This window comes from Polistes fuscatus, unplaced genomic scaffold (assembly GCF_010416935.1).
Source record: "Polistes fuscatus isolate 324 unplaced genomic scaffold, CU_Pfus_HIC Scaffold2, whole genome shotgun sequence".
Classification (NCBI taxonomy): domain Eukaryota; kingdom Metazoa; phylum Arthropoda; class Insecta; order Hymenoptera; family Vespidae; genus Polistes; species Polistes fuscatus.
In genome coordinates, this window is record NW_025113096.1 from 3,639,435 (window position 1) to 3,657,271 (window position 17,837).

Here is a 17,837-nt window from a genome sequence, read left to right on the forward strand (position 1 = left end):
TTGAATATAAAATAATTTCGATCTTAAATCTCGTTAGATGGAAAACTTAAACTCAAGGTAGTGGATCAAAATACCGTTTTGCATAGTGGAGCTTAGCACATTTGGTGAAATATTTGAAATACTTGTACGTAACTATGATTATACACTAGTATTTTTATGTAAATGATTTACACAATAATCATTAGTCTTAGCAGTCGATTAAAGCAACTGGTACGTACTTATATTAGTATACCAGTTAAAAACATGGTTGAGGTAAGGTGTCAGAGATGCCCCAGGGTATATTCTTTAGCGTTGTAGGCTTTTTGCACACTGACGGTATGCGAGAGAACCGCGAAGTAAATGTGTCGGTGTCCATGTTTACCCTTTTTAAATATATACCAGAAACCATTTTAAAAAAGGACTGGAAATTCTACCTCTTATTGTTAGATAATATTAAATACGAATTAAGTTTTTAGTGAATATATTAAAGTAATATATTATACGATATATAATTATATTTAATAATTGTTTAAATTATTTTTAACAAAATAATAATATATATCTTGTTAATAGCAAATTTATATTTAAGATATAAAATATATTTATGTGGTGTCCTGGGGTTTACCATTCAAGTTCCGGAAGCGTATTTCATAAGTTGATATGAGAAAAAAATGTTATTAAAAATACAATTAAAAATACATTATTATACAGTTATCTGAAATGCACACCACTATGACAAAAATTCATCAAAATATGAATAAACAAACAAATGTAGATTCAGATTACCAACACTAATACTTAAGCTCACACTAATCCAATTGCTAGAGTACCCATAAAAGGGGTAGAAAAACCTATACAAGTTTATACAACGTTACGACAGGCTCATCGAGGGGACGCTGTTCTTCTTGTAGTTGAAATTGTTCCCTACCCATCAATGAAGTCATATACGTTTCGAAAGTACCGTGATGAACAATCTTAATTAATTTTTTTTTTTACAAAATCCCCATCAGTTTTACAGATAAACGCTAACAAGGGGAAACGAGTAAAAAATATGAACGAATAAAACAACACGTTATCACTTTTCTTTACCATATATCGACACTCTTATCCTGTGGAATCGTACAGCTGTTTCCGGAAGGGATGTACTTAAATGTAATATTTAATAAATTACTCGCAAATGGCAAACAAGTGGGAAATAATGCGTTAAATATAATTTTATCGTTTTCACACTTTCCTTCCGTTACTTATCCACACTTCGCAAGCTGTCGTCTTACCGACGTCACGTTAATTGCTCTGCTGCAATAAAATAAACTCAATATGGTTTATCGTAATTCTTCAAATTAACACACATAACTCTCTCTCTCTCTCTCTCTTTCTCTCTCCATATAACAATACATTTTGTAAGTAGATATTATGTTCATTGCAACGATAATTCATCGACGTCAAACGAGTCGAGCCATTATCTCGGAAAAAGGCAAATGTAATAATCGACGAAAGAAATAGCGATTGCCGAGATTATGAATGAAAGAAACACTGCTCGTGGACCACCTGGGTCGAATAACGAAGACAAATTTTTTTACGAGCATTAATTTTCCCCCATCCCCTTCCAAAGAAAAAAAAAACAAAAATAAAATCAGAAGATATTCGTAAAATAATCGATTATAGGTCAGAGAAAAGAGATTCTCAAGAATTTCTTCGTGATTAGTTAAATCTATTTCGAGTATATATATATAAAAAAAAGTCGAGTTTAAAGAATGGCGTAGGACGACGCCATAGGGAGATCTTCCTGTTATTATCTCAAAGTAAGATCGGCTTCTGGATCGACGTCGCTCTTTCTAGCTTTGGAAAACGATGCTCTGCTGATATCTCAGCACCGGTATCTGGTCTTGGAAAAGAATGTTCCAGCTTATAAGCTTGGTATCCTATTAATAGAGCCACTTGAAAGACGTTTATTTACTCTTTATCGTTCTTACTCTCTCTCTCTCTCTCTCTCTCTCTTTCTTTCTTGGTGAATATATTTCTACTAGGGTTAGTCCCTTAGGAAGAAGACGACAACGACAAAGACAACGAAGCATCTATTAACTTTTAACGCGTTAACGAGCTTAAAAGAAGTCTCACGAGAAACTGTAAGTATTTATCAATCGGCCCGAGTAAGCGGATTACGAGAGTGTTAATGAATTTTTCGTTTAAAAAAAAAACAAAGGTAAGAGAAACAAAGAAAACAAATATAACGATCTGGAATCTAAAGTAATAGAGAATGTAAAATAGAAGAAAAAGAAGAAGAAGAAGAAGAAGTAGGATGAGGATGAGGAGGAGGAGGAGGAGGAAGTGGTCTCGCTATAATTCTCGTAGAACAAGATAACGACAATTATTAAGCATCGTTTCATTAAATAATATATATATATCTATAGGGATTAAAGTTTTAATGCGGAAATGCGACAACGACGATGAGAAGAAAAGAAGACTGCATCAATTAAATCGGGAATATTTCGAATTTTTAAACAGAAAGAGAGAGAAAGAGAGAGAGAGAGACTGATTACAAGTATCATCGAGTTGATCGTCGGACAACGCTTTTGCAAGTTTGAAGACGAGAATCTGGTTTGGTTGGTCGGTTGGTTGGTTGCTTGGTCGATACCCAAGCACCAGAATTGCCGTTGCGCTTCGACGTATGTTAATGTGTCGAGGTGAATTTCCGTTATGGCGTAAATAAAGAGAATAAAATGAAAAAAGAACAAACTAAATGAACGAACGGGCTAACAAAAAGAAAAAAAGAAAGAAGAACGACGTTATATCACGCGAAGTAGTAAGTCAACGAACGATAAAATGGATTCTCTCAATGATGTAGGTATCATTTATACTCGATGAACATTCTGTTTTGAGTTTCAAACGAAGCATTTCAAAGAAAACCCAATGTTAATTTCTTGATTGAATCAAGCATGCTTCGCGCTTCTTTTATAACGCGTCTTCAATCTTTTATATTATATATTTAATGTTACCACACGAATACGGAGCACGGTTTGTTTCTCGCTTGACAGAAGTCAATGAAAGGGCTAAAAAAAAGAGAGGACGCGATGACTGTGATTAAAAAAAAAAAAAAGGAAAAAAGAAGAGAAAGAAAGAAAGCTAGAAAGAAAGAAAGAATCTTTATCAACTTTTATTACGCCTTACGAATAACTCACATAGAATAAACGTAATATATTATACAAAAAGATAGGGTAGTTTGAGGGTAGACGTTGGATTCTTTCTCTCGCTCTCTCCAACATAAAAAAAGAAGAAAAAGAAAAAATAATATACACAACACACATTTCCATTGCCTCACTCTTTGGTTCGTGAAAACGTGTTAAACGTCTTTTCTTTTCTTCCCTTCAATCTTTTTCTCGTCGAAGGAAAGAAAAGAAGACTCAGTTCGTTCGTTCGTTCGTTCGACTTCGAAAACTGAGGAAACGGGTAGACCTTGGTATCTTCTCCCTTCCTTCCTTCCACCCTCCCTCTTTCTCTCACTTTCTTTCTTTCCTTTTCCTTAGCTATACACACTTATCTTCCCCTCGCAATCGGTGCAATATATTCAGGGCGCAAACCGTCGTTGTCGTTAGTTGAATGGACGTTTTCACTTAAAGTCGCGCTTGCCTCCAGTCGACGAGCACAAAGGGATCGTTACCCCGTTGCAACCGTCTTTGCGGAAAGTAGCAGAAGCAGCAGAAGCAGCAGCAACAGCAACAGTAGTAGCAGTAACACGTCAAAAAGGTCCCACGCCGTGGCGGACACTTAAATACACGGAATTCACGCCCCGATCGCGTGAATATGGCAGAAAAAAATGCGAGCTTTTCGCCTACGGCGTAAATACCTACGCGACACCACGACAACTTTTCTTTTCTTTTCTCTTCTCTTCTTTTCTTTTCTTTTCTTTTCTTTTCGTTTTTTCATTTCTTTTCTTCTTTCTTTTCCCTCGTTTCTTCTTGTCAACAACTCCAAGAAGAAGAAGAAGAAGAAGATTTGTCCGCTATCTCCAATTAAGGTAGCCCAATTTTCAAACTACGCTTCCTCACCCTTATTTCTCTCGACGACTCCGACTACTACTACTACTACTACTACTCTCGTCGTTCAAGCTGCCATAAACTTTAGCATCTCTTCTTTTCAACGTTATTATCGCGGGTAATACGCTCGACTTAATTGCCGAGCTATGACGATTGTAACGTGGTTAAAAAAAGAAAAGAAAACAAAAAAAAAAGAAATAATAATAAAAAATAAAAGAAAAGAAAAGGAAAGAAAAAAAAAAAATAAAGGGGATAAAAGTTCTCGTAGAATGTTTCCCTCGCGCTTAATAACGTTAACTCTCACAAAGCATCGCAGTTTCTCTGGTTGATCGCGACTTCCTCTCGCGAAAAGTATCAGTTTAGCCTTACGTCGTTTCTCATCGACAAAACGGAGAAATCCATCGAGGAGAACGGTACCGCGACGTGACGTCCGATTAATCAGCCTGGCATTGTAATTAACGTTAGCGTACGCCATTAGGTCGGTTACACGTGCCTTTTATACGGTACTCTCACAATTACCTTCGATAACTCATCGAGCAACGTCTTCTCTCGTAAACTTATCTTTCCTCGTCCTTGCTCGATGAACATTAGCAATTTCAATTTGCCCACCCGCAGTTGATATCTCGGGAATAAAAGAAGAAGAAGAAGAAGAAGAAGAAAAAGAAAAAGAAAAAAAATCCAAAAAATTATTCCAATTGCTCGGTCTAAGACGAACTGTCGCCTTCTTCATCATTTCTTGTATTTACGAGAAGGCAAAGTCGATAGGTCAGTGGTTTGATGAAGTGCCGCGTCTTTACTCGAAACGGCACCGAGCTAGAACCTATCGGTTCTTCAATCGATGTGTGTATTCAATTTACTGTCAGTGCCCATCTATTAACATTTACCCGTGCGATGCTGATTACCCTGACGTGAAAATAAATGTTCATTTCTTCGGGGTATTCATTTTAAGATGGATCTCGTCGATTTCGTGGACGGGACGTATAAGAGACGTTAAGTTTCCTGAATTACAGAACCCGCAAGATGATCTATGAACTCTCACAAGCCGCGATCCCTAATCGTATTTTCTATGAACCTTCCTATATACATATGTGTATATCTATGTGTATATATATATTAATATATACGTACGTACATAATAAAGGGAGAATATTGTTATTAGTTGTCTGAAGTAATTTTTATTTAAATGGAAAAGGGAATACAAATTTTCCAACTTCTTTGTTGCCAAATGAAAAAGCCGACACATGCATGCACATCACTCATGAAAAAAATCTATTGCATACAACACATTATCTCCTCCTGGTAGTATTTAAAAGATTTACCAGTTTTAACTATACACCGAGGTATGGAAAAAAATCTCGTACAGGGAAACGGGAGAATCGTTTAATTTCTATTAAAAAGAAAAAAAAAAAAGCAACGTAAAAGCTTTTGCTCGCAACACGAGGAGATAGAAGAGAGAAATACGGGAAAGAAGAAGGTATAGCTTAGGAGCAAGCGGATCGCATGCGAACGGTGCATGCATCTCCTCTGAATCCTTTCGTAGTTTATCGAGGTTCCACGTAGAGAGCATTGTGGTCGCTGCATAATATTAACATTAGAGGTGATTAGTGGGCTGCCGACCTCCGATGCTGACCAATACTTTCGAACGCTACTCTCTTCTTCCACTTCTTCTTCTTCTTCTTCTTCTTCTTCTTCTTTCTACACACGCGACCTTCCATCCATTAACGAGATTCCCAAGTCGAGGTCGACTCGGATTTTAGGTTCTCCCCTTTCTTCTCTTGAATATTATTCTTTCTCGGTCTTTCTCTTCTTCTTCGTTTCGTCCACAGTCTTTTCCATTCCCATCTCCGAGAGAACTTTTGCCTTGTGAAAGATGCGAGCTCTTCGCAAGGCGACGACCGCACTGAAAATAATTAACTCGTCGCCGGGTATCTTAAATGTACACCATGGAGACAAACGAGTCGTTATTAGTAGAAAAGATTCTTATTTATGCGTACCGATCTAACCAACGAAGAAGATAATTAAAAAGCTGCATTCCACGCATTAAAGCAATTAATGACCCTACGGTGAACGTACGTCTCGAATGCATTACTACCACGTGACATATTACATCGGGTACAATAAGTCATCGGTATAATTATAGACTTGAATGAGAGGAAATATGAAAATCTTTTTTGCGGCACGTGCCACTCCTAGCTTAGCTTGACTCGCTAGTCACTTGACTATACGCGAGAGTAGTGTTAGACTTTCGTAAAATAAGAAAGTTATTAACGCGTCATGAAATCGATATGCTGTGTTTTATTCGGTTAGAATCAAAGGCACCTAATATATCGAGTCTTTTGAAACACATCATCGATTATATCGACTGATAGATAAAATCGATAAATATCAATATAATACATATTAGAAAATGTTAAAAGGAAAAAGGAACGTTTTATAATCGTACCAGGATATTCAATATCCACTTTGTATTTCTTTCTCAAAAGCTCGTGCTCGTTTTGCTCGTTTCGAAGCAGAAGGAGGAAAAAGCAAACGAGCACCGGCGAACGCGGGGACCTCGGTTGGCTTGTTTATAAGCTCGGCTCGACTACTTGTGCCCTCGTGCCGCCGGTCTAAATCACATCCTGCGGATTTTATATTAAAACAAATAATTAATTCGGATGCCCGTCGCATCGGGTGGTCTTCTCTTGACTCCGGTCCCAGCCACTAAGGTGCATCGGCAAATCGCAGGACACTTTTGTTTCCTTCAACGAAAAAAGAAATAAAAAAGGGACAGAAGAAGAAGAAGAACAGGTAAGTATGTCGCGGAGAAATCAAGGTAGACTGGATCGAATGAAAGAGAAAGAAAGGGAGCGTTGAACCGTGCTAACGTTTTAACACTATCCTAGTCAGCAGGGGTTATGCCAACTTAAATATGCTGCTCGTGTATCTTCCAATATTAGAAAGCTATATATATGTATATTGTATACACATCGTATTAATCGAATATACTTGATACATAAAATTGTTAATAATAATAGTTTCATTAATATTTAAAAAAACATTTTTAAAGAATAAAATGATTAGTCAGAACATTATATATATATATTATTTATAAACACTCATCACCACTTATTTCATAATCATCATATCTATGTCTGAATCAATATAATGAACATTAATTCGAATTTATTATTGACAAGAATAATAAATCATCATGTCACGGATATGTTAAACAATTCAGTGATAAGTAATTCATAGAAATTTCTTGCTAACGGGTATTGCTTAAAAGAGGATTAGTAGTTGCCGCTACAAAGAACTTACGCTATTACTTCTACCAACAGTAGACTGTTGTGACAAGTAAAATCAAACGTTCTAAAATACCTCTTGAAATCCCACGAACACTTCCGCCATCCGATTTCCCTACTTACTTTATACTCGATTCCGCGTACTCGTTGAGTATCTTTAAGCACGTTCGCGAATGCACTTGACCAAACAAGCGTATCGCAGTTTTAATAATTGCCTATAGAATAGACATTTTTTCAAGCTTGCTCAGGTGCCACTATGTCCTTTCTCTCATAGTAAATGCACACATTTATACGTTAAATAAATGAAAGAATGAATAGAATAAACATTGAAAAATAATAAAAGTATAAATACAATTTTGCATTAAAATTATGGATGCTATTGTTTCTAAATAATATTCAACGGAATAAATTAATGCGTGTAAAAATTGTCCCGTTTTTCTGAACTCTTTTCACTTGAAGAATCATTATCGACACGGTCGTCGGTACGTAGTACGTTCAGAAGAAATGATAAACTGTGTCGGTGCATGCTTGCCGAATAAAGTTACATGATATAAGAGGGCAAGCACCAAGAGGAATTATGGTAACACGAACGACGTCGTACGGCGGTATCGAAAAGACTCACGCACATTATACGAAGTATAATAAAAATAAAATAAAACAAAAACAAAAGAAACAAAATTAAATGATAAGATCTAACGTTTCGTTGCATCCCTCATTCTGATCACGATTTATTTATGAATTTATATCAACGAATATATAATATAACGATTATAAAGTAACAAACAAAAAGAAAAGAAACGTTAATTAATATATAATATTATAGTCAAGATAACCATCGATTTGACTTTTTAAATTGGAACTTTTAAAAAATCTCTACTTTAATTAATTAATGACCAATGCACACATATTAAATATTACGTAATTAAACGATAAACATATCGAGGATGGAAAGTACGATAATTTTCTAAATATTCATTCGTATCCAGCGAATGTATCCACGGTGGTAATCGAAATTGATGCATTATTTTAATTATGCAGCTAATCGAAGTAGTAGCCTCTCGTAGAAAGAGAAAAAGAAAAATAAAAAGAAAGAGAGAGAGAGAGAGAAAGAGAGAGAGATAAAGAGAAAGAGTGAAGCTTCTGTACAACGAAATTCTCTTTAAATACAACGAGGAACTCGTTTTACGAAGGGAAAGTCATTTAGAAGAGCCAGATAACGAGCTAAACGAGTCCGTCTAGAAACTTTGCTCATTTGTAACGCAGCGAATCGCACGCTTCGAGCACGGCCTTTAGTACTGCAAGTCATAGTTTCTAAAGAGAGGCGCGTATATTTGTCCGCTTTCATTATTTACGTCGATACGCCAACTTCTCAACGTTTTCGAAGAAAGAACTAAAGAGAGAAATAGAGACAGAGAAAGAGAAAGAGAAAGAGAAAGAAAAAGAAAAAGAAAAAGAAAATGAAAAGTGGAAAGGCCAGCGAGAAACGTTTCAAAGTTTATGAATTTTCTGCATAGTCAAACATTTTATGATGCGTTCGTTCGTGTTGTCGGTGACGAGAAATGTCCATTGAGAACGTACCGAGATATAACGCCACGAGGAGAATAATTTTAGACCGAGTTTGCGATTAAACGGTCTACGTGAAATGAAAGTACAATTTTAATCGAAAAATAAAAATTAAAAAAAAAGATAAAGAGAGAGAGAGAGACTTCAGAATACTTTTTGACACATTTTTTATCCTTTAGATCTTTCAATAAATTTTCTACGCATTACTTTGAAATGATTAAACACTATCATTATATTCTTTATAACTTAAGCATATATATCAGTATATTAGGTTGATGATGTAACTGGTAACATCACGATGATTAATATTCCGAACATCTATGGGAAGATACGTAAAGACTCGAAGTCGTCTACGTTGTCTACGTTAGTCGATTTTGCAAATCACTCAGCAGTCATATCCCTCCTTAACACGACTCGTTGCAACGAATACCTCGACGATACAGAGATGATCGAGCGTTGGTTGTGTAACGCCAAGGTGAATTGCAGAAACGTCCCTCCGTTCATTGTTAATCTCGTTAAATCACGAGGGTGACTGCAGAGAGACGTAGCGACTCTCGAATTATGCAGATCGAGCGTCACGCGACCCTTGTCAGCTCTTCCTAACCTTCTCTTCTATATGTCTGCTCTCTTTGTAACGTATTCGTAGAGGCTAACGGTACTTTACTATACAATTCTTTATGGAAATCATGAGAACTGTCTTAACGCGTCGTACGATCAAAATTTATGTTCTTCAAATGATTAAATAGTTTTCAAATGTTTCTAATAAAACATATGTTATATTGCTAAATAATTATATTATACCTACGTTTGATCAGGATTGTATCACGAAAATAATTCCAACTACATTGATCACAAAAATTGAAGATATAATATATGATATTTACGAATTTAATCAAATATTTCCAAGCCATGTGCTATTTGGAGACCTCTAGATTAATTACAATTTACGTTAACGTCGAACGCTTTTGAACGTATTTGAAAGAAATATGAACTTTTTATAAGAACAAGAAAGAATGTAAAAGATCGTTTAGTTTCGTACATAGCCATATCCGCATGCCATTGGCTGTTGGGCGATAAACGGCGACTTTGGTTCGGACAATGACGTTCAATGTAGCGTGACGGGATGATACGTTGCGGGTGCCCGACCACCCGCTGCTAAACTCCTCTGGTGGGCGAGTATGGGGACCGCACATCATTACCCACCGTTGTTGACACTACCTTATAAACGTCGTCATTCGAGCTCGGGGATGTGTGACGGACAGTCAACACCGTAATGCAACGTCACGGTTGGGAGCCACCACTCGATTAGGGTAGTACACTGTTCGGGTGCTAGGAACATCCTTTTGGAACCAATACAACTGATCAAAGAATTTTGAGGTTGTTAATATGCAAACCAGGTGACGTTTTGATTTGTTCGTTAATGTTTAAAAAAATCATCATCAAGTTAATTTAATGAATAAATTTATGTTTACTTGTGTAATGATAATGTGTTGATTATAAAAATTGAAAGTAAAGAAAAATTTCGAATCTTATATTTAAATACTGGAGAGACACGGTCGAATAAAATATTAAGTAGAGTATTTATTAACTTACATACTACATATTTACACATAAATATACGGAAAAGACTACAAACGTTGATAAATCCGTATCGACGTTAAAAATTGATAGAGCGTTTTCGGAAGTGCACAGGGTCGCCGGTTAAATTACGTATGTAGTGAATGGTAAACGGAAGCCCATATAAATAAGTATCGGTTCTGCATTGGGATCGACAAAGTGAGTATGTGTGTGCGTGCGTGTGTGTGTTAGTAGTTGAAGAGGAAGAGAGGGTTGGAGGGACTCGGAAACGAGAGAAGTACATATACTACGTTTATATACGTATATAGATTTTCTATAAGGGAGAGGAGTAGGAGGAGGTAGTGGTAGAGATGAAGGGAGGTAACGGAGAGAGGGAAGAGGTCGACGGGGATGAAATAATGGGGGCGGACGGCGGCCGAGTCGAAACATTGATGTTGCCCGGTGCGCTTACAAACACACCGACATCAATCGAGCATGGCCCTTCCAACACAAAACCAATCCAGACGAGTCCGTTGGCTAGCCGGTGGCGGCCGTTCGAGTTTCGAGGGATGAATAAGGGCTAGGATGACGGAGGTTTAAGAGAAGAAAGAGAGAGAGAAAGAGAAAGAGTGAGTGAAAAAGAGAGAGAGAGAAAGTATAGGTAAAAGAGAAAGATGGTACACAGGGCTTGTGTTCAACGTCCTTATAAATGTGCAATGCGCGTACTATGGGGTTGGTAACTGGAAAGGATGAGAGAGTAAGAGAGAGAGAGAGAGAGAAAGGAAGAGGGACAGAGAAGGTAGGACAGAGAAGGTAGGACTCAGCAGGATGGTCTCTCGTATCGATAAACGATCAATCAACCGATACACCTATGGACGAGGCCATCGAGAAAGATAAGAGAAAGAAAGCGAAAGAGCAAGACAGAGAGAGAGAGAGAGAGAGAGAAAGAGAATGGAAAAGTGTAAGAGGTGGTGGAAACGTAGGTGGAAGCGGAGAGAGTTGGTAAGAGCGAAGGTGGATGTGCTCGGTCTGTCGGAGGAGAAACAGGACGAAGATGGGGGAAGGTGGCAAAAGGAACGAGAGAACGCGCTACGATGGAGGGTGAAGATGGGTATGTGGGCGGAGGTATGGAAGGGGTTGCGCGGGAACAGAGAGAGAGAAAGAGAAAGAGAGAGACGAGGGGCGAGTGGTGGTTCCGAGGGAGGGTGCTGGCCTGCCGAGTATCGACCCGCTCTTGCCGAGGAGAAGGCAGCAGAGCCTAGGGTCGCCGTCGCTGGGTTTTGTGTCGCTATAGGAGTGCCGCGTATCTGTCTATTGGACGAGAGCACCAACGTGCAAAGATGCACTCCCCGAGATTCCTCCTGTTCCGAGACATTGACATGGAAAAAGAAATATCACTGAGATCTACATTTTATTTTTTTCTTTTTTCTTTTTTTTCATTTCGCTAAATGTCTACTACAAATAGTTTCATTTTTCTCTTTTTTTTTTGTCTTTTCCCTTAAGAAAATTTGACGATCAAAGCGTACTTATTAAAAGAAAAATAAAGAAATTAAAATGAATTCAAACATTGAAACAGGTTATATCTCATAAAGATGATATATTCTTAAGAACGTGAAAAAGTTGAGATGAAAAAAAGAAATCTTTTTAAAAATATACACATATATATACATATATATATATATATATGTATTCTTAATGACAAAAAGAGTTGTTTCTCTTGTCATGGAAAGAATGTCGAAAAGGGAGGTGAAAGTCGAATTACCAGGACGAAATATTCCCCTTAGGATGAGGCGTTCCGATGGATGTATCACGATGGCATATCACTCACGCTCCGTTAATCGCGTTAACGAGCCGGATCTAGGCAGGAAGAATGCGTGACCGTGGAATAAGTCCTCCTCTTCTCGTCGGCTCGTTATACACCTATCGATGGTGATACGTATGTACGCGCGCGCAAACTCACATATACCTACTCACTCTCTCTCTCTCTCTCTCTCTCTATCTTCCTCTCTTTGTGTCTATGAACGATCCCCTTTACGTGGCTCTTCCAACCCCCTTTTGGTGTTCCGTACGGCATTCAAGTGCGCATGGTGTGCAACAATAGATCGTGCGCGCGTACTTTCTAAGTGGATCTGCCCATTGTGGGGTCAGGTGGTTCGTCGTTGCTCGACGGAGAGCCCGTTGGCTGGCTCGGCGGGGTGTGGCCACATAACTATAGCCACAACGTGCTTTCTTCTACCCTCTCATACTATTTCTCTCTCTCTCTCTCTTTCTCCCTTTTCCGACTTTCTGTACTCTTGTTATCTTCGTCTACCTTCTCCACTTTCAAAGCTACGATGATCATTCCGTCTCGCTCAGAACCAAATCGACGAGTAACGTTGCTGGGGTGCTTTCTCTCTGATAACAATACGTTCTCTCTCTCTCTTTCTCTCTTCCTCTCTCATACTCTTTTCTTCTCTTATCCTCTTCGCAACCACGATAAAAGAGGGATAGGAGTAGGGATAGATGCTACCAAGCAGGCGCATCGCGTCGGCCTATTACAATGGCCAGCCCTCCTAACCGTTTCATTGTTATCTGCCTCTCTCTTTCTCTCTCTCTCTCTATCTTTCTGTATTCTCTCTGCCCATGCGTCGATGCGCGCGAACCATTGTTTCGTCGAATGGGCGGCTCTCGACGGCACAACGACGCCAACGCCATTTGCACCGACCAACCAGCTTGATATTTCCTTTTCAACCAATCGCTTACTTACGATCTCCACGTGCGAATGTCAAGTCTAACGGACGAACCCTAAGCTCTTCTCTCCTCCTTCACCTCTTCCTCATCCTCCTCCTCTATCTCCTCCTCTTTCTTCTTCTTCTTCCTTAATTACTGCTAACGTCATTATCGTTGGTAGAAGGTTAAGGTAAGTTCGAATTTCCGATGGACACGACACGTATAATACTAAACGTAAGTACGTAACACTCCTACCGTATCGACGAACGATGAAAAGAAGGAGGAGCTTTTTAACAGACTTGACGACGCGCAAGTACTACGTATTTATGCCTCGTCGACCGTGGCGAGTCTAAAAAGCGTAGCGAACACGGTTATCGCTCTAACAGCACGGCACCTACTACCTGAATATGAGCCTCATGGTACCGTATAGAAAAGCTGCTGCTCGGTGATGATATTGCCAACAATTTATATAGAACGTCTCGTGTCTCTGTAAAATGATGGATTTGAAGGGTGGAGAAGGCTACTTGGTTCCCTCTCTCTCTCTCTCTCTCTCCCTCTCCCTCTCTCTCTCTTTTTTCAGTATACATCGGCACCGAGAAAAGACTTACGTTGGTGCCCACATCGACTTCCGCATAGAAGCTCCTCGCTCGAAAGAAATAAACGAGGCCTCGACTTTTACGACCTTAATGGTTCCGAAGGGTAGATACATCATCTCCTCCTCCTCAGCATCACCGAGACTCCCCGCGATGACTTCGATAATGAGACCGCAATTAAAACTCCGGTGAGTTACCTACGTCGATGATACGAACCTCCTTTCCAACTTTATCTTTTCTTTTTTTTTTCTTCTTTTTTCTTTTTATGATTTTAAAATTTATATATCGCCAATGCAATCTTTCTGAAGTATCATAAGATATCCCGAATGTTTATTTAGTTTTACGAATGTACATATAGTAAAAATGAACGGAAAGATGATAACGGTTGTAGTGACAATTAAGTTCTGTTGCATTCGAGAACCGGTCGAATGTAGTATTGCTATGTAGAAACGATTTTGTATAATGAACAGTTCACTGGTATCGTATACACGGTAGCGGCTTAACATCTCTACGTATACTTCCTATAGAATGTTTCGGATCATGTTGCATAATCTTCACAATATCTGCAAGGTAATATCGAGAAGGTAACGAAGAACATATAGGCGAGCTATTTGATTACCACAGATTATCACGATTGATACTACTTGTTCTTAAAAAATGATTAAAATTACCATGACTCGAGAGGATAAACATTCTTCCTATAGATATTTAAATTAATATTAATAGGTATTTTCAAAGGAATATATTATATGTATATATATATATATGTACATAAAAAACATATAACATTTTTAAATTGAAATTATCTTAACATTCATAATAAACTATTAATATTATTTATATATCGTCTACGTTCAGTCCCAGCTCGCTAACTACACTTATGGCCTGAAATGATTTATATAATTAACACTGCTTAAAATTTCATACAAAAATCCAGGAAAAGTGGTCGTTGATCCATTAAGCATCAATAATAATATGTTTTCTCAAACTTGTTTTTTTTTCATTCAAAATTTGTACGACAAGCAATAAATGTTAGTTAGTGATGTTTGGCTGAACATAAATGATATATAATTGTTAGCTATCAAATATTTATTATATATAATATCATTTTAGATAGGAATATAGAACAATAAATATTACAAACTACAAGTTACGTACTAAGAATCATAGTTTCTCGTGTCTTTCGATGGCAATGTTTTTGATCTGTTCCCACATCATAGGATAAAGATGTATCGTACGAGCAAAGTCGGCACGGTCGAGTCGATAAAGTTCGCAAATCTCAACAGCAACTACGCTGGCGACTCTACGTTCGTCCGCCATTACGAGAGCTATCTCACCGAAATGAGCACCGTCCTTAAGATGGCAAACTTCTTTACCAGAAACCGTATAAACTGCAACTGTACCACTACCAATAAAATACATACAATTACCTGGTTCGTTCGCTCGTACAATCACATCGTTCGTTAAAAAAATTTCCGATTTTAATAGTGCTACTATACGATTCAAAATAACTAATGGAAGATTATTAAAGAATGTTACATTTTCTACAAGTTTTCGACAAGAATGCATAACTATTTCTTGACGTATTTGCAACGATAACGTGTTTAATATATCAGACTCACGAAAGTAACGTTGTTGAAAACGAAATTCATAATAATCGATTATTCGACGTTGAGTATGACGTGGAAGCTGTTTGTGCCGCATATATTTTGTCAGTTGACCAACAGCACTTTGATATCTCAATTTAGAAGAATTCGTTCCTTTAAAATATTGCACCAATCTAGCTATGAGGTACCACGTGATTAGAGTACCTATTATTTCGGCAATTATTATTACGTAAATATCAGGCATATTTTGTCGATCACTTTTATATAATCTAGATCTCAAACAATTTCCTATCGTTATCAGCAATGAAAAGAGATATTGTATGCTTTCAGGTTTATACCAAAGATCGATCTCATGTATCCAAGAATCGATTCTAGGATAATGTAATTGTTTCATTGAAGTAGTTGCAATGGGTACTAACCAGAAGATGCAAGTTAGCCAGTGTAAGAAAACAAATAACCAAAAGAAGATAATAAAAAAGTGATAACGAGATATTGAAATATTTTTAGCATACATCGCTTGGCTGATGTAAACGTTTAAAGAAAATAATCGAAAGGCATAAATCAATGAAACTACTTCTCGAGTTACTTTGTATTCGTCCCACATCTTCACAAATATCACGTCGGTCGGGAAAGAACCGAGAAGATCGGTAAAGAACGTACCATGTTTCATGTATTGTTTTATAATTTTTTTCCGTTCCATCTCGACAATAGATTGGCTTTTGTCGAAGTATCTAATTAAAAATCAATATTTCTCTCTCCGTTATTTGATTCATTTAAAGATAAATTATTTAATTGTCTTTTAAGTTATTCATTTTAATTGTATTCACCCAGTAGATAAGTTAACAAGCATGTCTGCACAACAGAGGAGGAGTAGAGAATTTTTAATTATTCCTGGAATAAGAGTCTCTCGAATAATACCAAATGATGCTTGATATGGTACTATCAATAAGTTAATTGTCATACCTAGAATTAGCAAGAAGTCCCAGTAATATCTGTGAACGAATTTAAATGCGATTAATTCTTATGATATTAAATTTGAAAATTAAGAAATTTTATTAAATAAACTTCGCAATTTGAATTAATTTAAAAAATAGTTAATTTTATTATTACCTAAAATTACTGAACGGATGAATTATTTCCTTGTTGTTGCGAATGTGTCGACGTTTTTCACGTAATATTGAAGTACGACTGCGTAAATAACTTTGAGCATTAGGATTTGTAAAAGAAACCATAAACGAGCTACGAAAACAATCTAACAATTTTTGCAGACGACCTCTACCAGGAAAAAATAATATATCCTGATCTGATGTAAATATTGTTCTATCGTCAAAATGCATTTTATTTTTTGAATATATTGAACTGTCAGACAAATGATTGTAAATTGTAAGAAACAAAAGAAGAGAGTCAATTTCATTTATATAACATGTTCAAATGTTAACCTAGATAAATAGAAGATTATAATTAACAGATCTGAATAATAGCAAAATAGATATAGTTACAGGAATTACTGATTTTGTTTGCAAAAGAAAAAAGACAATTTCCAATTTCTCAGATCCTCTACAATTGTATTCAAACAAACTCGAAGAGGAAAAGAAAATAATAGAAATAAAAAGAACGAAACAAGAAATAAACAATTTTTTTTCAAATTATTACTAATTATAAACCATTTAATTTATCAATCATTGAATAAAACGTCCTACTTTATAAAAATATTTTGCATTTGTAAACTCTTCTTCGATTCATTGACTCCAGTATGTGGCTGCTCCATCTGCGTATTTTTTAGCACGTTGAGCTTACTATGGTTACCGACAATATACGAAAAACTATGTAATTTCTTCTTTTCAAACTTGTCTGGAAATAGTCAATGAAAGTAGCGTTTTGCTTTACCGTACAAATACTATCTGTTCTTGCAGAAAACTTTATAACCAATCAAGAAAGAAGAAAAGCGCTGGTTTACTGACAGTCGGTCAAGAAAAAAGTATATTTTTTACAATCATAAAATAGTAAGTTATAGTGCTTTCAATTAATTAATAAAGCATTTATATTTTACCGATTATTTGATGGGTAACAATTATATTTGGTTGACTAATCGTTAATGTCAGATTTTAGTATCACCAACAATTCGGCCGGTAAAAGTAGATTCCTGTAAATCTAAAACTCACACAGTAGATACCTGTTTATCCGATTTAAATTATAGCTCATGATAAATTTTATGTAATAAAAAAGATCGATTTCTTGCTTACCGATAAGTGATAAGATAGATTTTAATCTTCCTGTCGGTCAGTAAAAATAATTTCTATGATACATTAATTAGTAAAGTAAAAATCTATTTTTTAACGATTAGCTGGTAATAATAATATAATTAACCGATAATAGATGTTATCTGGTATTCGTGTATCCCAGTTTTTACTAACGTGCTACAATTTTTATCATCGTAATCACGTATGATGAATTATCGTCCATTTTATCATCTTTTAATGGAATCATCAGTTCTCAACTGCATCGATTCAA

At 36.7% G+C, this 17,837-nt stretch overlaps 1 protein-coding gene across 1 annotated transcript; it reads right to left on the reverse strand.

Moving 5' to 3' along the window:
- Positions 1 to 14,883: 14,883 nt before the first annotated feature.
- LOC122517137 (potassium/sodium hyperpolarization-activated cyclic nucleotide-gated channel 2-like) lies at positions 14,884 to 16,663 on the reverse strand. Its single transcript, XM_043635520.1, has 4 exons — positions 16,437 to 16,663; positions 16,154 to 16,318; positions 15,839 to 16,057; positions 14,884 to 15,697 (listed from the first exon to the last, which is right to left on the reverse strand). Exons 1-4 carry the CDS (start codon positions 16,661 to 16,663, stop codon positions 14,884 to 14,886), a joined length of 1,425 nt encoding a protein of 474 aa, XP_043491455.1.
- Positions 16,664 to 17,837: the final 1,174 nt, after the last annotated feature.

Bases quoted from the DNA above. Each gene is read 5' to 3' on its own strand.
- LOC122517137 (XM_043635520.1), bottom strand. From the start codon at position 16,663: ATGCATTTTGACGATAGAACAATATTTACATCAGATCAGGATATATTA. The intron at 16,319-16,436 runs GTAATAATAAAA...ATTCGTTCACAG, and splicing joins CATCCGTTCAGTAATTTTAG to ATATTACTGGGACTTCTTGC. The intron at 16,058-16,153 runs GTGAATACAATT...ATTTTTAATTAG, and splicing joins CTTGTTAACTTATCTACTGG to ATACTTCGACAAAAGCCAAT.